Genomic DNA, 20,392 nt, shown 5'->3' with positions numbered 1-20,392 from the left:
TAGCTGCGTTCCCTATCATGCCCTAAACACCCTAAATCTCCAGCATTGAGTTTTAAATTAAAACCGAAACATGTGAATGAAAGTAAGCCGAGGTTTAAAAAGGTTTGGCTAAAAGCGATAAAGATCAATATTTGAGACTGTCTGAGCTTGGTTTGTATGCTGTGGAAGATTTGTCATTGCCGCACAGGGCATGCATGTTCCTCCTACAGACACTGACATCACATAGGGCACGCCTAAGTGGCCTTCGGCCTTGCGGAGCATCTCAGGAAGCAGGCATAATGCTGTTTTGGAGCAGCTTCGGAGCAGTAAAAGGGGAGTTTTGGAGTAGCTTTGGAGCACCAAAAGGCAAATAACGGAGCAGATTTCTAGACTCAGACATCATTTGTTTGCAATTCTTAATTTCTCGTAAACACAAAAACCAAAAATTCCAATAATTTTTACTCAAACTTCAACAATACTGCGACAATTTTTCCAATTAATTAGAAAAATTAAAACATCTCAGCTAACAGAGGAATAACTATGAAAAAGCTAGAGATATAAATGAACAAGTGAAAAATAAATGTCCCTGCTATTACAACACCATTACAGCTGTGAGAAACAACCGAGAGGTGACAGCAGATAGCCAAAATGGTCTCTCTTTCCCTCATGATCAAAGGGGTAACCACATGCAGCAAAGGCGACTAGCGACGCGAAAAACAAAACTCAATGGGTACAGCAAACAGGTAGTGTGAGCAACAGCAACAAGTGATGCAAAGGCTGCTGGGGCAGCTACACTGGCAGGCGACGGGCCGTTGCCGTAGCTCGCTTTTTGCTGGCCAGAAGCCCTCTCATCACATGGCTTCTTGGAATAGGGAACCACTCCCAGTTCACCAGCTCAATAAAACGTTTTCTACTACTACTACTACTTTTTTTTTTCCCAGTGCTTCTGTTCTTTCGTCGAATCGTTTTTACTGCAATTTTTATGTGCATATGTTTGTATTGCTACAAATGAATGTATATGTGTGTGCGTATGTATGTATATACATATATGTATTGCTTTCTGCCTGTTTTTGCTTATTTTCGTCTGATGTGTTTTTTACTTGTTGCCTACTCTACGCTGTTCCGTTGTGCACTTTGTCACAGGAGGTCCCCCCGACAGTTTTTTAACTACGGGACCTCCTCGGTATTACTATTTGTGCGCTCTTTTAAAACATGAAAATAAAAATAAACTTCAACTTCAACTATATTTTGCGGCACCGTTTAGGAGCAGTTTTGGGGCAATACTGCCTTCTGGAGCAGGGTGGCGCAGGAATAGTGGATTGGCGCAGCACTGCCACCCCCTTAACCCTTGGTTTGCATACTACACTCTTCACCTCGTTCATAGAGAAATAAATGCAGAATGTAGGTGGAAAAGCGGCTGTACGTACATGTACTAATTGACAATGCCTTTATTTTTTTCATCACACTCATTTGAACATGATTGTGATAAGAACAAGTTCAATTACAATATTTGCAGCCTTCTAGATTACAACTGCAGCAAAAAGTGATAGAAACACAAAAACTGCAAGAGCTGATTTGAGACGTACACCATCACACACAAACAAAAAAAAATAATCTTGAGAACATATTGATGAACTTAAATGCTAAAAAATATTCCCAATATATATAAACATACATAATTTTATGATAATGACAGAAAGAAAAATATGAGGAATTTACAAAGAAAAAATTAGAAGTGGAAACTCCAACCCTGCCCATTAGTGATAGAGGACAAATTGACAGTGAACTGCATCTAAAGCCTTACGCACAAGCTTTAACTGAATATCTTGTAGGTTGCTAAGAAATGACAGCTAGATGGTGTTTTCTCAAGGGCTGCAGGCTGAGTTGGCATGATTTACACTAAAAAAGAGTGCAAATATGACAAAACACACAAGGAAGGGAAAGGCACAGAAAAACGATGCTGCAGTTTTTTTCCCGCTGAGCATCACATGGATCTTAAAAGTAAATAGCACAAAACAGCCCGGTGCTCCGTTTGTTGGTTCTGTTGTCCTTCTCTCTGCCGTCTCTGTTTTAGAGGACAAATGAGCATGTAGAAACACAAAGGGGTCCCCAATGCTTGAAGTTGTACCTGAAAAAGAACTCCCTTTACACCATCCAAGCAATTTCACTGACATTCTATATTAATGGGAGAGCTTCCATGGGACCTGTCAGGCCTGTCAGGCACATTCTACGGAATCGCAAGGAGCTTCTGGCTTCAAACTTGATTCCTCGCACAGAGGTAACCAAAGCAACACACCAAGCATGGGTTGATACCGTACCTGTTATGGCATTAATGAACGCCATTGGTGGCCCGCTCCTCACAGCCTCGGCTGTGGAGGGATCGTGTTGGCACATGGGGCAGGCAATCTTGAGGCAGGTGTAGCCCTCTTCGAAGCCGATGGAATTCTCTTTGAGAACCTTCTTGATCTTGGACACAGTCACGGGAGCAATGTCGGCAACGTTCAGCACTGTTGCCATGGCTCGCTTGCCCATGCAGTCTCGCGGGGACACCACGGAGTAGCTCTGCTTCATGGCTGGAATTGACAGTTGGGCTTCCATTACTGGGAGCAGTGCATCTTAGTCAGACAATCGATCATTATATTGTGCCCATGGGTTGTGCAGCTAGTTTTTCTGAAACATATATGCAGGGTAGGGCTCTTTTTTAAAATTTAATCTTGAAAACTTGGAATGGAAAGCACCGGTTCAGTGAAGATTCCTTTTGTCGTGTATTTGCAGTGCTTGTTGGCCATTTGACAGGAATTTAAATTTTAACAAAGTGATACTTTAAAGTTTTCGCCACTGGCTTACTGGAAGGAATAAAAAATTTTGTTTCAAATGCGTGCCAATTCAGTTGACCACTTTAAAACAGGAAACAAAAAATTCTACTTTGATTACTGAGCCTGAAATTCTCAGCCTTTCTGGCACGACACATTTAAACTAGATGCTCTTTGCATGAACAAGATCAACCACATTAAAAGGTTCGCACCGCCCCAGCCCACACAAGTACTCTGCGCGGTGGTGGGCCGCCTATGGCCACCGCCTCGGGATGCCCGTCAAACCACTCTGCGCGCTCGCTCGCAAGCATACATATGATTTTGACAATTATCAATTATCACCTGGCACTGTTGTCTAGAGATCATTGGCGCTGCTGTTCATCAAAACTGCGTAGCTGCTTGATGGAGTTCACAATGAAGCATTTATTCTTTGGTGCATGAGGCCTAGAGCTACTAATGAACCTTAGTGGCATTAATGGGGCCTAAGATTATTTTTACGTAGCATGGTTTACTTTAATTACTATAACTGAACTTACTATACTATAACTGCAATTACTATAACTGCACTTAACCAAAAAAATGAGCAATTTTGTAGGTGCAGGTTCAAACTTATTCCAGTTCTGTATATTACCTTTTTAGGCAAAGCTGCCACGTTTTAAGTAAAATTACACATAGCTGTGGTGCAAAATTATTACATCTATTCAGTTTAAAGGTGGAGGGAAGGTCATTATTATTATTATTATTATTATTATTATTATTAGTAGTAGTAGTAGTAGTATTTCATGTGTAACATGTTACAGAGATTACAGAGAGAGAATAGGCATTTTCATCTTACCATGTAGCTGCTTCATTACGTGATTGTAACGAACATAGGACAATCCAGACAGGCCAGCCACAAAAGCCGTCTTGTCGGCGAGTCTGCTGTCAGGATACCTTGTCATAAGACAGGAGTACCGGATTAGCTTGCTGGCCATATCTTTGCATGCCTGTCTTCTGTGCTTACGAAACTTCGCCCCTAGAAAAGAATGCAAGACAGACGAAAGATCAGAGTACACAATTAATTTTCCACATCTCCTGCAAGATCAGAAACCAAACACTCTATTCACAATATTCGCTAAGAACAGACCTCCTATATTGAACTTTCCAGAAAACCATCATAGTTACAAATGACAGGCAGCTAAACATGTGCGCATGACATGACCTGCACTCCAAAGTCCCAAGAACTTTTGTTTCCCTAATAAGTTTTTCCTGTTTTTTTGCTCATCCTTCATTTCCCTTATGCAGGGTCTTCTTCTCTCAGCATCTCTTTATTCTTTTTGCCAAACTTATTGTTTCTTTTGCTTTTCCAGGTGCTGAAAACACTGCTTTGTCATGGTCACTCATCATTTGGTTTGTACAATTCTGCTGCAGTGTGCATTGGGTAGCTTGAATCCCCACTTCATAAATGGTGGATAACAAAAAAACTCTCAGGCCATCTCCAATAACGTGAAACCTGGAGAGGCACGAAGCATAAATTTGAATTCAAAACTATCTTGTTTCGCCGTCTGCCTTTGTCCGCTTTATGTGTGGAGTGAATGATGTGGTTATGGTCATAAATTTAAGATAGTCTACTGGCTCTCTGTTCTCCAGACATACAGGTTTACGTGCGTCTACCTTATACGTTGTCCCATGCTTTATTTTTTTAAGTAAATAAGGCGTATAGGAGAAAACTTGTGCTTTGCATTAAATTAAAACCAGAAGCAAACATAAGCATCGAAGAAGTAGTCAACAAAGTAACAGGCACAGTCGGGCGTCGGCAAATGGAACGCCGCAGAGTTTGCTCTGCATGCATTTATCTCGTAACACTCTCCGTTCCAGCCATCCAATTAGATCAAGAACATTGTCAATCAACCAAAAACAGTCAGGGACAGTGATGACTAGTTGACACGCTTTTCCCTATCAGGCATGACTGCCCAGTGTGACATACACAGAACGAGAAAACAGTGCTCCGCTTGAAACACAGGATAAGATAACCAGGCACAACCATGTGATGATAGCAAAACATAAACAGAATAAATCTCAAAGCATAGTTCGGGGCTACATGCTATTTTTTTATATAATAAGCTTATGAGGCAAAGTCGGACAGGACAGAAACCTGTTGTCAGCACGACCAAGCCTTCAGAAGTGGTCTCATCTATGATTTTGTAGTTTGCTGCTTTTAAGTGTGATGGTGTAACGCCTCGACTTCCTGCCCCACAATCTTGGACAACACATAAAGTTAGTTCGAGTGTCCTTGCAGTGATGATTGCAGACCATGCTGCTGATGGACTCCTTGATGGAGTGAGAGCGGCTGTCTCCTCCGTTGATCCTATGTTGCCTTTTACTGGCTTGTCACCCACTGCTGCGGCTGTTCCTTTTTCATTTTTTTTTTCATACAAAAATATCGTTTATCCACTAGTGAGCCTCAGTACAGGACTACACCACATCGTGTGTAGTGCATTCCACCAGAGTAGAGCAGAGGTTTGTTGTTCTACAACCACGTTTTATAGTGATTTTCACTCCTTCCAGCTAGACTACGATGGCAAGAGGTAGATGTCATTGACAAAATCCATTCCTGCTCTGGGACCCATTTTAATGATGCACAACTAACCCACGCTCCTGTACACGAACAAATCCCAGGCAGCAGCTTGTATCTGTTGCAGCAAGTTCTTTGTGAAACTTAACGAACAACATAACAAAATTACTTTGCTCTCCTAGATACAGCTCATCTGATCACTCCTTATATGAACTCTGTTTCTGTGCGTCCTCATCAATCCCGCCCTGGACACACAACTAGCGAGCTTTAAGGGGGCCATGCAGACAAAACACAATTTTGGTTCATTCGAAAGACTGCCTCATTATAATCATACTGACACTACTTTTAATGTAAGCTTCGCTCAAATAAGCTAAATATTTAGGAAAAAATGGAATGGCCAGGTGACCCACTAGCACATTTCCCGCAACAGAACCTGTGATGTCATATGCTCAGCTGTGCGATTGACCGAGGCCGGCACAAGCAAATTAGGCAAGGCTTATAAGCTTGCCAAAGGAGCTGTTTACGCTCAAAATTAGGACAGATTCTATTTATGAAAGTACGAATTGTAGGGCGAACAATTAAAGTTACAAATGAACACGTGAACACTGAAGCAGTTACTGCAGCGCTTTGCCGGCTGACACTTCCTAACACAGCCGTCAGACACGTTGGACTTGTCTGACACAACACTGACCAACTGACATCAACGGTGCTGTCACTCGCATGACCACGTTTGTCGAGGCATAGCTTACATTTTAGGAAACTATTAGTATGAACCCCAATAAAAATATGGCCGGTATAGAAGTCCGGCGAGAAGCAAAGTGCGTATACTGGCACTTCAGCGGTATTGCAGCGCCATGTATGAAAGTGGGCGATAAACAAGATAACCAAATGGCCGTCTGTGAGATGGTAGCAGCCCTGGTCAGCACACTATCTTTAGTTTTACGGCCCTGCTCTGGATACGTCATTGGCAGCGTCATGAAAACACGATTTAGCGGGAGAATTGCAATTTTGGCTTAAAGTGTTCAATTTCTCAGCGAATAAAGCATTGTTTGCTGCCGGACAAGCGCTGAGGGCACTACAAAACGCTAAATCTTTCGAATAAAACAAACTTGTATTTTGTTTGGCCCCTTTGTCTGCAAGGGGCCATGCAGACAATATGCAAGTTAGATTCATTTTAAAGACTGCCTCGTTAGAATAACACCGACAACACTTTTAACGCAAATTCCACCCAAATAAGCTACATAATTAGGAAAACATACAATGGCCACGCGACCCACCAGCTCATTTCCTGTACTAGAACCTATGATGTCTTATGGGAAGCTGTGCAATTGGCTGCGACCAGCGAAATACAACGAAAAAAAAAAACAAAAAAAAAAAACAAAAAAAAAAAACAGGGGTCATAAGCTTAAGAGCAAGCTATTTGCACTTATATTTAACGCATATTCCTTTTATAGCAGTAACAATTGTGGGGTAAACAGTGGGAGTTTTGAACTTACACATAAACATACAAGCACCGGCGCGTACTGCACGCACTATGCCAGTTATAGGGACCGGGCGGCCTTTGTGTGGCACCACCTTCGCTTCAGCGAACAGCGCCGCCCGTGGCGAACCACTCGTCAGTGGAATGCCGGTGGCGGTCAACGCAGCGTAGTCGTGCATGACTTTCTGTCATTCTGCTGTGGTGCGGCTTGCAAAGCGTAGATAACCACAAGGACTTTTTTTCAGATCAGTAAATCTTGATCAGTAAATCTTGAGCGTGGAGGCGACCTTTACGAGGCATGCCATGTGTGTTATTTGCTCCCATTGCGCCCATACTCAGTAATTACAAATAGCAGACGACACTCAATGCGCCAAGCTGGAAATCAAGCTGGAACTGAAAGTCCGTTCCTTCGCGCAATTTTTTCATGCTTGCATGCAGTTTGGCGTATGAAGGAGTATATTGCAGCTAAATGCTCTCACAAAGCCGGTGTGTACAACCGATCCAGGAATGCTGCGGCGCAGGTCTTTGGCAGTTGATGACGAAACGGCGTCGTGCACAAGCGAAAGACGAAGTTGGGGGTGCCCTTTAAGATTTACATCAAAACAGAAATTGCGATAAACGACGCTTCCGTAACTTCACTAACTACGGCAAAAACGTGTTTAATTTCACAGAAATGCTCTTACTACAGTCATCGGGAATCGTTTACAGAATAAATAACGCATAATAATAGAACGCTATTGCTTGTCGTAGAAAAGCATTGCCTTACTAGAATGGCAATGGTTGCTGGCCAGCTGGTTAATGGTTTTTCAAAGACAAATTCCTGCGTGGCTGAAGGACGCGAGACAGGAGGGTGCCGAAAACCTGTACTCAGTTTCACAACTGAATGCTGCGGGCAGTTCACAAGCTGTAACCTGAGCTTGAAAAAGCATGCACTCCTCTGTCTAACGACATTGATGTTTTATAGCAATGCTTCCTCATGTGGGTTTCCTTGATTAACTTCTGGATTTAAACTTTGACTAGTTGAGCTTTGAATTTGACCGGCACGCAGTTTGGTCTTTTGATCGCAGCATCTTTGACTGTGACCATTACCCATTCAATTTCGCACGAAGAAAGCTTCGCGTTCAACCATCATAATCGTCAGACGAAAAGCTGGATGATTTTGCTGTTTGACTTTGAACTTCCATGCACCAATCTCCAAATACTAACTGCTTCCAGCGTTTCAGAAATGTGTCTGTGCTGGAGGAATCAGGCTGATGCACCACTATTTGAGGCAACTAATCACGCGTTTTTCGTGTCTTCTCAAGGCATTACAAAATTTTTTCAGGTACTCTATAAAAAATACTTAAGCATTTAAAAACACAGGCTGATGTTAACACTGCCACATTTTTTAACAGTGCCGCATTTTTTAACCCGTTTTACCACGCAGGTGGTGAAACGGGAAGGGGAGGAGTGATGGTTTGTAGCTTGGGCTGTTGGGTGGTTGAATAACTTTGGCTCTTGATAAAACGACCACTACAAACGTGGGAGTTCCACTTTGGCTCTCAGGCTCCCATGTTGTAACTGTGTGGTTCACCAAAAGCGAAGGCACACAGCTCACGGTTGCAGAAAGGAAGTGTAAACTGCCACGACGTTTCCACGGCCACACGGCAATAGATCTTGTATGCAGGTGCCTTTCTCTTCAAAGCAGACGTATCGAGGTATCTCAGCGTTAAGGCTGGCGTGGAAACCGTAGTCATTGAAACCAAAGAAGAAATTAATACTAATATTAACAGTTTTATTCCTACTCAGATCACGCAGGGACATGCGCAGAGCGCTGCAAAAAGCGCTCATGTCAATGTAGCCCATTCCCAAACTTAGAAGCGTCAAATACATTTACGTTGCCGCAAGTGCATTTAAGAAGAAATTAATGCTGATAATAGTAGTTTCATTCATACTCAGAACGGGTGGAGCGAAGTGTAGATCGCTGCAAAAAACATCATGTCATTTTAGCCGATACCCAACTTTAGAAGCGCCCGACAGGTTTACGTACCCGTTACTGCATCTAAGAACCCAAAACATACGTCTAGACTTCGTTTCATCGCACATATCCGCTCACAACACCACCAAAACATTCAAAGCACCGATGCAAACGCAACAAAAACACCGGGAGGCTGTGTAGTCCGATGCACCGGCTCATTTCACTAACAAGGGGAGCGCCGAGCGGTGGCGCCACCTGTCCAGCTGCCCGGTCCCTATAACTGCACGGCTGTCTGGCACGTTGAGCTTACACTGGCCAATCGGCAGAAGTGACATTGTCTTCTGTGACTGTTTGTCGAGCATACCCAATGTTTTCTGTAAATGAGTACTATCAACCACACAAACATTATCTAGGGCCAAATCTGGTCAAAAACAAAACAAGGCGTACTGTCTAAGAGGACCGACAGAGAACAAGGCTGCAGCCCTAGTCAGCATACTTACGTTCACTTCAGTACTTTCCCTGGATACGTCATCGCAGACATCACGAAACACAAGATTCAGTGGGAAAATCAAAATTACGGCTTGAATTGTTTAATTTCTCATTGAATAAAGCATTGTTTGTACAAGCACTGGGGGCACTATAAAACTCTAAGACTCTTTCGAATAGAACAAACTTGTATTTTGTGTGCATGGCGCCTTTACAGAAAACAGGTAATGCAGTGGAAACTCACCAGCCACTTTTGACGTCACAGGGATTTATTTTATTTGTGCAATCGGCAGCCACTGTCAAAACCAACTGCCAAGAAATATGACTGTATGATTATAGCAGTGCCTCCAGTTCTGTTTGATTGTATCACCTTATTGCTAACGAGTAGCTTCTAGCATTCCCTCTACCGAGACACTGCTGTTGTTGTGTAACGCAAAATTTAAGTTTTTCGATATCTCTAGCATTTTTTTTGGTTAAAAAACGTCTTTCCAAGCCAGAATGGAGATGAGTTACAAAGGCTAGTTCTTTTAAATCGTACACAGTTGATCTTTGTCTCCGTGGCCTTTTTAACTTCCAGGCATGACATATACTTAAGTTAGGTTTGCATTGCTTAGTTCACACTCTTCAGTGTTTACACCAGACTATACTGTGGAAAAAATTTCAGTTAGAGCCACCTTCACAGCACAAGTTTGTAGCAATGGCAGTGTTTAGAGGTGCCATTGGCCCCACAAGGCTTCTTAGTGCCACTGACATTACAACAAGGTCTGGGCATCAATTAAAATGTTTAACCTTGTTCATTGGCAAGTTTACCACAATCCAATCAATGATTATTAGGTTGCTTTGACTTATAAACCTAACACCTGAAAGAACAACGAATCTATGAATTTCGCATTTGACGGTAGTTTCTATGCAAGGTAATTAAAACGACAAAGGTGATATTAGTCAGGGTAGTCAGTGAGGGTGGACAGTGGTCTCGAGCGGTATGGTGGCGCCATCTAGGAGGACTAACAGCAAACAAGGCTTTCCGCCGTTTCTTGCAGCCCTAGTCCGCATACTTACGTTCGCTACAGTACCTGCCATGGATACGTGATCGCATATATCACGAAACACACGATTCAGCGGGAAAACCAAAATTATGGCTTAATTTTTTTTAAATTTATCAGTGAATAAAGCATCGTTTGGTGCCGGACAAGCGCTAGAAGCGCTATAAAATATCAAATCTTTCGAATAAAACAAAATTGTATTTTTTATGCACGGCCCCTTTAAACTTATAAGTAACAGCGAAAGAATGGCATTAAAAGGGGACAATAAAATTACGTCGCGTAAGTTAGGCGACCTTGCGCGAGAATCTGGGGCTGCAGCAACGAGACGTACGTACGTTAATTTCTGATCGTCTACTAAATAAGTGTAAAAACCCAAAATCCTTGCCCTCGGCGTTCAATTCGCGATCATCTTCTTACATAAAAACAACCCCTAAAGCTACGTACCTTCGCGCAGACGAGCGTCCAGTCCGGACGTAAACAAAACACTGCTCCTTGCTTGGAGGCTCGAACCTTACAGAAGCCAGACTTGCGCCCGTCCTCAATGCTGTCACCAGGTGCAACGATCCCAGCACAGACGCGGCTCATAAAGACAAATTATTGCGCGAAACTCAGAAGCCCGCTCCGATTCACGCGCACCGATTGATGCAATTCAAGCCATGTCGGAGCATGCACGCGCGCACGTACGAACGCCATGTGCTCGCCATTGTTGCTAGCATCGCAGCGACAATGCGAATTCACAAAGCGTACTTACAACTAATAAACCACGTTCCTGCTTGCTTATACTAAACTAGTCGAAGCAGAAACGCAGTCGAGATAAAAGGAACTTGCCCACATTCAACATTTAGGTGAAATTTGCATAGAGAACAGGAATGTGTCAAATGTATGCGTAAGAAAAAAAAAACAAATTGTATTTGTTTTATTCAATAGAGGTTAATAAAGGCATAACTGAATACACAGTCTTCATCACTGTCTCGGCTTTCATATCAGCGATACCCCTGTTGCTGATTCAAAACAAAACTGAAACAGACCCGCCGCATTGGCGGGCGCGCTGCTGCCGCTGCTGCTCAGTCTTTTTCCCTCTCCCCTTCCTTCCTTCGTGCGCTCAGCGGCAGCATCGGAAGAGCGAGCAGGCCAGGCAAGCGGCCAACGCCGGTTAGTGCCGGTGGGAAGGTCACAGCGGGGGAGCCTTCAAAGGGATCTTTCGCGATGGCTTCCCGCATTTCTCGCCGATTTTACCGGCTAGAAGGAACCGAAGACCACATACTCGACAGGGGGGCGAGCGCCGAAGCCGAGAACCGATGGGTATTCGAAATAGCCTGGGAAGTCGTCAATAAGGGTGAGTGCACCACCGGCAGCAGACCGCACTTTTTTTTTTTTTTCGAGAGGTGGGCACGGCCGGCTCGATTGCATGCCACAGCAGACGCGCGAAACGCTAACAGCACAGCGTGGTGATTGAAGCGTCGAAATAGGCCAGATAAGGCTCATTTTTGCTCAGTGATAAATGAAAACTGGGCGAATTCGCAGGTCGCTACACCGTCCGCACTGAAAGTAGTTGGGTTTGTACGGCAGGTGTGGGGTACGTCAGGTTATTAACCCCCTCGATCGTTCCGCTGGTCAAGTTGGTTTTTCGTTTCCGCAGTGGATGATGACGCTGCAGTGAGCGGTCTGCAGTTGCGTCCATTGTGTATAGATTGGTACGCGGCGTGTTCCGATGACAAGTACTGTATACGTACGCGTGCGTTGATTTTCGCGGACCATGCGTGGCTTTCCGTGCCGGCGAGGACGGCGTGAGCTGAGCGCGCGCACGCACCTGTCTCCCATCGGCTTGTTTTGGGCAACTGCCCGATGTGCGGTGAAGCAATTGGACACGCCCCCCTCTGTCAGTGCTGCCAAAAGTGTCGCCAAGGTCGTCCGATCGCTGCGAAGGTCGCCGCTGACGTTCCGCAGCTCGGGCGCCGAATTCGGACGAAAACGACGCTATCACGCCAACGATTGTCACCTTTATGCAAATACGCTCTTGAAGAGCGGCCCAAACGTAAGGTGGTGAGATAGATTTCCGGGAAGTAGCCCGTATAGATGCGATGACAGGTGTACGCGACCCTATAGTTTCTGCATTGATCTTTCAGCAGATCCTGTTCGCGCAACAAAGAGAGAAGAAAGTGGGAAAAAAAAGTCAGACCCTTTGAATCTAAGGCGAGAATGAATTTGGGCGAGAATGCACAAATTTTAAGTCTAATTTATTGGGGAAAAATTGTGGAGTGCATCGTTTATGCGATACCCTTATAAAATACGATCTACTTTGGAGGTAAACCGCTTTGCAGCCGCAATCCTACTCCTCACTTACAAAGTGCGAAGGATTGAGTTGCGTGAAAAGTAGGATTGTGAGTGCACCTGTCACATTAGATGGAAGCCACCTCATCAGCCTGCTTTCTCGTTCGATGTATGGCTCGAAACAAAGCAGAATCTAAGTGATACTGTCCGTACCAAGCCCATATATATACATTACGTACAGTGTGCCTTGCTCCTGTTCTGCGATGTCTGCAGCAAAGATAAAAGCGTACAGGAAACCTGCCGGTAGGGAAATGCTGACCGTAAATCTCCTAAAGTAGCCCAGCAATGTGTCCAGGATGTATAAAATTCAAACCATAAAGGCTGAGTTGTCAAGTGCTGGCATTTGTCGTCAGTCTTTTAACCTTCTTGCCAGACTTTTTGAATTATGTGATTTAAGACACTATAGCAAATAGGGTTTAAGGCTCAATTGTACCCGAGACCTTGTGCACAAATAGATTAAACATTGCTTAGAGCTGCATGAGTGATCTGGGTTTCATGAAGTGCAATCCCATTGCACTCGCATAAAACTTTCTCACTTGTTCAGTTTCGACTGTTTCTGCAGAATGTGTGTTCTGGTAGCTTTTTCCTCCCCTTGCATTTACACTTGCCTTGTCATTGCACACCTGGACAAAAGTCAACTGATGTGATGTCGGAAAGTGAATGCGGTATGAACAAATGCCAAAAGTGAATATGAGTTGTGCATTTGAAGAGGTTTCCAACGCACCAGGTGACCAGAACATAGCCACATTGAACATAGCTATGCTGTTATGAAAGCATCTACTCACCAGTTTACTATAAAGCAAGTATTGCCATTGTAAAATAATGCTCATTCATTGTGAAATCATTTTGAACGACGACAGATATCAGCGAATGGTGGCTGGTTTGTGTCACTGCGATATTATTTTACAGCAGAGCCGTAATAGGCTAGGTTTCCATACAGTTTTCGATGGCCTCGCATCAAAACGTCTTGCGACGGAGCCATTCTATCCACGTGCTTTTGAAGCGCGAGGCATTTGTGTGTGTGCATTTGTCTGTTTGCTTGCCTGCTTGCTCGTTTATAGGCGGCTACAACTTCCAAGGCTACATGTAGAGTCATGGACAAGCAAAACGTGATAATGAAAATATGAACTATAACACACAAATAGCGCAATTTCTTTTCATGCAGGACAAATTTACGCGTGGCTTTGTTACAGTAACAAAGTTGGAAAATGTGGCTTTCCAAATATACCAACAGCACGCCATTATTTGACCTCCACAAACAGTATTGTTCGACTTTGCGTACTCTGGTTTCCATTTTCGTATTCGCATTTCATTTGTCCCTGACTGTACCTTTGAAGTGCAATGCGATCTGTAGCATGAACTGGCAATGAACTACCCAGCCATGTGTCCTGTTAGTTTTGTCTACTCACTGCTACGTACGCACCCCTGCAAGGTCTCAAACTGTGAGACAGCAGTATTTGTAAATAAATAAAACAAGAATGAGGTGTTCCACAACACGCACATTAAACTGGCAGTAGCAAAAGGAAATGGGCAGCGGTGCAACGTGTAGGAACGGATTGTAGGCATCCGAAAGCGTAAGGTGGAAATGGATCGTGGAGATAATTTTCAGGTGGCACGAGCATGAAGCCCTCCAGGAATGCGGGGCAGAAGCAAAGTGTCTCGGGCATTTAATCGGACATTAACCGGGTATCCTCAGACCTAATCAAGGGTTCGACGAAATAACGTCTGGTTAGGCATGAGAACGTACAAAAGGAAAGTGAACACTGACCATGTATAAAAATATATTTGACGTTTCGGAACCACATACGGGTTTCAAAATGGGTTCCAAACCCGTACAACATACGGGTTCCGAAACAGGTTCCAAACCCGTACCACATACGGGTTCCACATTCAACCACATGCGGTTTTGGAACCCGTATGTGGTTCCAAAACGTCAAATATATTTTTACACATGCTCAGTGTTCACTTTTCTTTCGTACGTATCCTCAGACCGTGAAAAAGTTGATTTCAATGTGGATGTGTCGAGACTGAAAATAAAGTGGTTTACACATTTCGTGTTGGGGGCATTTGGCTTGCGATGTCACACTGATCTCGCCCAACTGATAACCCAGCAGCATATGGGCAGCAATTTGACATAAATTGAGATTGTGTATGCAGTTGCGCGCATGGCAATCAGTGTATATCATATCGACAACATTGCCATTGCGACTGTCATTAAGAAATGACAACGACATTACTAATCCACATCTGCAGGGCAAAATAGCCTTGATTTTTTTCCCCGTATTTTTTTTTCTTCTATCATGCTGTATCTAGGGGTGCATAGGAAGCATCCACTTAACGTCCGCAGTGCTTCCTGTTAGTATGCACGTATTAATGCTGTCGCCGTGGCTAGAAGGGTGTGATGCCCTCTATCAAGATTTAATTCTGCCAAAGCTTGTCATGACAGGTAATGCAGCAGGGTCCCTTTACACGCACGTGCAGTGGGTGGCATCTACACGGTAATACGGTCCAAGGCTGAAGTGAGCGTGGAGGAGCTGGGCAACCAGTTCTGCCTGCTGGGTCCCCTGAATGAGAACCTGGTGCGCACGGAAGTTGAAGTCCTGGAGCCGCCTTACAGTGTCTTCTACAGCAGCATCAAGGCCCTGAAAGAGCAGGGCATCAAGGTCAGCCAATATTCTGTCCACCTATGAGCAAATCAGCGGCCCCGAAACCGGGCAGTCGCAAAGCACGCTAGGAACGCTTAGCTGTAGCGTCGACTGTGGTTGGTTGGTGCATCATTCAACAATTAAGATGATTGGTGTGTCATCGTGCTCCAATCGTTTTGGGGCACAGAGATGCCTGAAGTTGTACTTGACGCACAAACATCGTGAAGGGACACTTTCTCTAAATTAATTTTGCTGTAGTGTTGTGGAATTTTACACACTTATCTTTGCATAAAATAAACTTGGCAAAATCCAGGTTGCACTGGTTGCCTGGAGATGCTAAGGCCCATTATATAACATCAGCAGGGGTGAGACAGCCCAGAGAGATTTGGGAGCAGTTTTCGGAGCGGCAAAATTTCGATTTTGGAGCAGAAGAATCTAGATTTGGAGCATTTAGGGACATTTATTATGTCGTCTTGTGAACTTAAAAAATCATAGTTTTAGCAATTTGAAGGGTCAAGTACACATTCCAATCAGTTTTCAATACACAAAACACTGAAACAGCCTTACGTGAAAGAATTTTTTAAGAGTATCACAAAGTTCAAACTGCACTACCTCGTTCCTAACTAGTGATATTGTGTTGCGGCTCTACGCAACGCTGACAACAAAACTGCCGTTAACATTATCAAATTTAAGGGATCTGCGATTGTGGCGTGTTTTTTTTTTACCATTTCAATGCTAAAATTATTATTTTTGTAATCCCAGGCTGTGTTGTACGAATGAGTGTAGTCACGGCAGCAGTTGAGCAACTTCGAGCTAACGGTCGCATAGCCCAACAAGCCTGCCCGTTGCAGTTCGTGGGGCGCACGTTCACCCCATGTTCTTTTGAGTAGTGTTACTGTTTAGCCACCTAGATTTTGGCATTAAATTTCACTTTGCATACATCAAATGTTATTAGTCGCGTGCTATGTCAACCATGCAGTCCTGCAGCCATTGGGCGTTGCCTGAACAGGTCGCGGCGCTGCAGCACAGCCCTCAACCTTCGTTTCGACCGTTCCACCCCCGAGGCTCGCGATCACACTTCGAAGCACAGCAACACCTCAGCATTGTATAACACCACAGTGAGCCAAAAAGTTCACCTCACGAACCCGATTATACATGCACACACCGCGTTTCGCACTTTAGGACAAGCCACGCGGAAGTCTTAGGCCCCACATTTCAATTAACTTTTTATCGAGCCGCGCAATCTCGCACAAATCTCAAACCACAACCCCGGGTTAACGTCACTGTTCAGATCCACAACTGATAGAATTAATAGACTGGAACCCAGCTGATTGCGTAAAATAAACCAGGGAAAATATCCGCGATGCGCACTGAGTGCGTGAAGTAGGCAGTAGCAGTCGGATCAGGCGGTGGCCATGTTTGTAGCCACAGTGATGCCCAATCAGAAAGGCCGTTTCAGCGAACCCGGACGGAAAGCCAATTGTGTTTTAGAAGCTATCGTTTGCTTCATTTCAGTCTTTCTATTTCTGCCATTTCTGTGTTTGCAATTGACTGACAATAAAAGTGGTGACCAGGATGCGCGAGGCTTTCGTCCCCGCCGGCACTGACATGAGCATCAAAATCCGTGCCTTTCAGGCTCTTCTGGAGCAGTTGGGCGCAGTTCTCGCAATTTTCATGCTTTTGGAGCAGCTTGGCGCAGGAAAATGGAATTGTATCAAAAAGGCGCAATATGCGCAGCTGTCTCACCCCTGCATCAGGCAGGCGCACTTATCACTTGCACTAGCTGTTTCAAGGCCAACGTAGGGGGGGTTGAACCACGTCCACTCTGATGGTCAGTGGTGCCATGAGCGGGCACAGCACCTACTTTTTACTCATGAGAAGGGAATTTTTCACACGTCTCCCGCTTTTTCTTTCCCCACAGGTTGTGTACGGAAGGTGGCTTATTGATGGCTACCCGCAAGTGATTCTCTTCGACATTGGTTCGGCCGCGTGGAAGCTTGACGAGTGGAAGCGTGACCTTTGGAACACATGCAACATTGGGGTGCCATGGCACGACCGAGAGTCCAACGATGCCATCATCTTCGGCTACCTGGTGGCATGGTTCCTACAAGATGTGAGTGACCCGTGCTTGTATCATTGTCTATTACACCCAATCAGTGCACCCACATCACTTTGCTTTAGCCTGTATAAGTAATGCTAGAAAGGACTCCAGAGGCATGTTACCTGTGTAGGTAAATCACTCATCATTGTGAAACACATAAATTGAAAAGCGTAAGGGATCCTATCTTGTCACGTTTTATGCATACACAAAACAACAAAGCAGTGTCCTATTTGATAAATTTAGTTGCACCATCCTAACCAGCCAAGCCTGTTAAAGGTTTGTGAATGGACCACTGGCATAGTTCAAATTTTTTGCTGGAGTTAACCTTACTGCTAGGCATCAGAAAGACGGCATTTCAGAAGTGTCACCAGGTTAGGATATGTCGTTTTCAAATGTCAAGTCAGTAACAAGTGCTCCCCCCCCCCCCCCCCCCCACTCCCCCCTCTTTTGGAGTGCAGGAATAGCTTTGTAGCTGAGTTGCTCCAAATGTCGCACGCAAGCGACAGCAGGGGGCCACTTTGCAATCAATGTGCTGCACAGTGGCGTATGTTCGTGTTAAGTCGGCCTGCACGTGCAGTAAAACAATGTCCCCTAATGCAGTCCGACAGAACAGTGTAAGCCGAGTACATTTGCTGCTTCAATAAAGACAGCTTGCACATCCCGAAGTCCCACTTTGAGCTCTCATTGCAGCATAGCTGAAAGTAGCTAGCGTAAAGGGCTTGGCTTGGCTGCTGCCCGTCATCCCAAGTTGTTAGCCGAGCCGTTCCCTCTCGTGCAGTTCCTGAAGGCGGTGGAGGCAGAGAAGGGTCCCCCCCTGGTGGTGGCGCAGTTCCACGAGTGGCTGGCAGGCATTGGGCTGATGCTGTGCCGCACCCGTCACCTAGACGTGGCCACCATCTTCATCACCCACGCCACCCTGCTGGGCCGATACCTGTGCGCCGGCAACGTCGACTTCTACAACAACCTCGACAAGGTCCTCTCCTCTCTCGTCTCTGTGTTGTGCGGGGGGGGACGTGAAGCAAGTGCTGCTGCTGTGCATGGTAGTGGCGCACATATTTTCAAACAGCATTTAGTGGCACGTTCACTAAAGCCAAATCTGGCTTGACATTCCCAATCGAATGGTCGCTGCTTAGTTCCTCAAGTAACCTAACACAAACAGCGAGTTTGATAGAACTGACAGTTAATGTAGGATTACGTTAAAAAGCAACAAATGCAGCATGCGGGAAATGTACAAAGATGAACCAAGGGAAAACACCAGGGGTGGGCGCTGTCAGTGCTTGTCCCAGCTTTTCATATTCATTTGCCATTATACCTGTTAATGACCAAGACAACCACCTATCCCCAAGGGACCACTCTGCCATTTAATTTTGCACATCGCGAGCCAAGCATTGAGCTTCAAATCAGCTGAAGATTCAGGTACAGTGGTCTGATGATTAGGTGTGTTAATGCACCTACTTCAGTCGCCTTCAACTGAGCCCCATAATAACGCATAGGCTCACACCGCTTTTCACTTTCTGTGTGCAGTTCAGTCTGGACAAAGAGGCGGGTGACCGGGGCATCTATCACCGCTACTGCATGGAACGCGCCGCCTGCCACAGCGCCCATGTTTTTGCAACGGTCTCCGATGTGACTGGCATGGAGGCAGAGCACTTGCTCAAGAGAAAGCCAGGCAAGTACTGACACATCACTGTAATGCACATGAAAGCATTCAGCAACTAATTGACACACATTGTCTTCACTTCTAGATGCCATCGTTCCCAATGGCCTCAATGTCAAAAAATTCAGCGCGCTGCACGAATTTCAAAACATGCACGCTATAGCAAAAGAGAAGATACACGACTTTGTTCGGGGCCACTTTTACGGGTGAGTGCACTGGAGGTAAAAGCTGCTGTTTGCTTGAAGATGGCCACTGACTGACCAAAATGTTTCAGGCACTACGACTTCGACCTGGACAAAACCCTGTACTGCTTCATTGCGGGACGGTACGAGTTTTCCAACAAGGGAGCAGACATGTTCATAGAATCCCTGGCACGTTTAAACCATTACCTGAAGGTATGTTGGGAGCTTCACTACACACAAGTCTTGTACGCAGAATTGCCAGTTTTTTGCATGGTTACTAAGAGCTTAGGGCACGATGTATGAAACGGTTGAGAAGGCCTTTACTGTCCAATTCTGTAGTGCTAGGTATCCCAGACGTTTTTGTTGTAACACGAATTAGCATTGTGCTAGGGGTTATGAGTATTGGTGCATAAGAAATAGGGAAGTGCTGCATTACGCAAAATGTGCTTACCCGTAGGCTGTTTCACGCAACTTCAACCAAAGATTCGAAATTAGGAATGTTAGGTTCTCCAACACGACGGCATTAATAATTACTACAAGTCACGTGAATCATCTCATGACATTCTTTCATTTTGAGTAAATAACGAATTTGTTCAAAAATTGCCTTTTTCACAATTAGATGTCTCCCAAAATTTTATTTTCACAGCTATAGTGATTGAAAATATACTAATCTTTGCATTTTCAGAAAGAATTTATGGCGCTTAAAATGAAATACCAAAAAATGTAGGACGGTGCAAATCTGCAGTCGCTTGTGCCCCCAGATAATGACAGTAGCTTTGTGCGCGACACAGAGCAGCGATATGCAGTGTGGGGATATGCTGAGCCACGCTAGGCTTGAATGATGAATTAACCAGTTGTTTGAATTTGGCGCCTGTTCCCTAAAGGGTTAAAATATCTACTGCACAACGCAAATGACATTTTCCTGGAAACCAGTGCATTCAGTGTTTCTTTCTACCTTTCTAGGCTTTGATTGGAAACGTTCTGCTAATTCGCTTGTGAAAACTTAATTTGCTTTCATGTAATTCATTAACAGAAACGTAAAAAATAGCATGAGGTGGTTAGTGCTTATTTTCTTCCAGTGCATTCAGTGTTTCTTTCTACCCCTCTAGGCTTTATGATTTGCAACGTTCTGCTAATTTGCTCTTGAAAACTTAATTTGCTTTC

The 20,392-nt window shown here is 44.6% G+C and overlaps 3 protein-coding genes across 3 annotated transcripts in view; 1 reads left to right on the top strand and 2 right to left on the bottom strand.

The window, feature by feature from the left end:
• The window catches only part of Mtdna-helicase (mitochondrial DNA helicase), a 28,019-nt gene extending 16,983 nt beyond the window's left edge, over window positions 1–11,036 (bottom strand). The window contains exons 1-3 of the mRNA XM_077702844.1: window positions 10,757–11,036; window positions 3,628–3,807; window positions 2,298–2,552 (exon numbers count right to left, since the gene is read on the bottom strand). Of these exons, the coding sequence (XP_077558970.1) occupies window positions 2,298–2,552; window positions 3,628–3,766 (394 nt within the window). The 5' untranslated portion in view covers window positions 3,767–3,807; window positions 10,757–11,036. The remainder of the gene's footprint in view (window positions 1–2,297; window positions 2,553–3,627; window positions 3,808–10,756) is intronic.
• A 357-nt stretch (window positions 11,037–11,393) lies between these two features.
• The window catches only part of Glys (glycogen [starch] synthase), a 17,543-nt gene continuing 8,544 nt past the window's right edge, over window positions 11,394–20,392 (top strand). Inside the window, exons 1-7 of the mRNA XM_077702843.1 lie at window positions 11,394–11,648; window positions 15,125–15,306; window positions 17,210–17,401; window positions 18,168–18,362; window positions 18,914–19,058; window positions 19,135–19,252; window positions 19,321–19,441. Coding sequence (XP_077558969.1) covers window positions 11,519–11,648; window positions 15,125–15,306; window positions 17,210–17,401; window positions 18,168–18,362; window positions 18,914–19,058; window positions 19,135–19,252; window positions 19,321–19,441 — 1,083 coding nt within the window. The 5' untranslated portion in view covers window positions 11,394–11,518. The remainder of the gene's footprint in view (window positions 11,649–15,124; window positions 15,307–17,209; window positions 17,402–18,167; window positions 18,363–18,913; window positions 19,059–19,134; window positions 19,253–19,320; window positions 19,442–20,392) is intronic.
• The window catches only part of LOC144174256 (hsp70-binding protein 1-like), a 27,189-nt gene continuing 21,825 nt past the window's right edge, over window positions 15,029–20,392 (bottom strand). The window contains exon 7 of the mRNA XM_077702847.1: window positions 15,029–15,285. Coding sequence (XP_077558973.1) covers window positions 15,267–15,285 — 19 coding nt within the window. The 3' untranslated portion in view covers window positions 15,029–15,266. The remainder of the gene's footprint in view (window positions 15,286–20,392) is intronic.

The sequence above is a fragment of the Haemaphysalis longicornis genome, unplaced genomic scaffold (assembly GCF_048455015.1).
Source record: "Haemaphysalis longicornis isolate Haplotype H1 unplaced genomic scaffold, Haemaphysalis longicornis Haplotype H1 scaffold_3, whole genome shotgun sequence".
Taxonomy (NCBI): Eukaryota; Metazoa; Arthropoda; class Arachnida; order Ixodida; family Ixodidae; genus Haemaphysalis; species Haemaphysalis longicornis.
The sequence above is the reverse complement of the archived record's forward strand: the minus strand, read 5'-3'. Positions and strand labels throughout refer to the sequence as shown.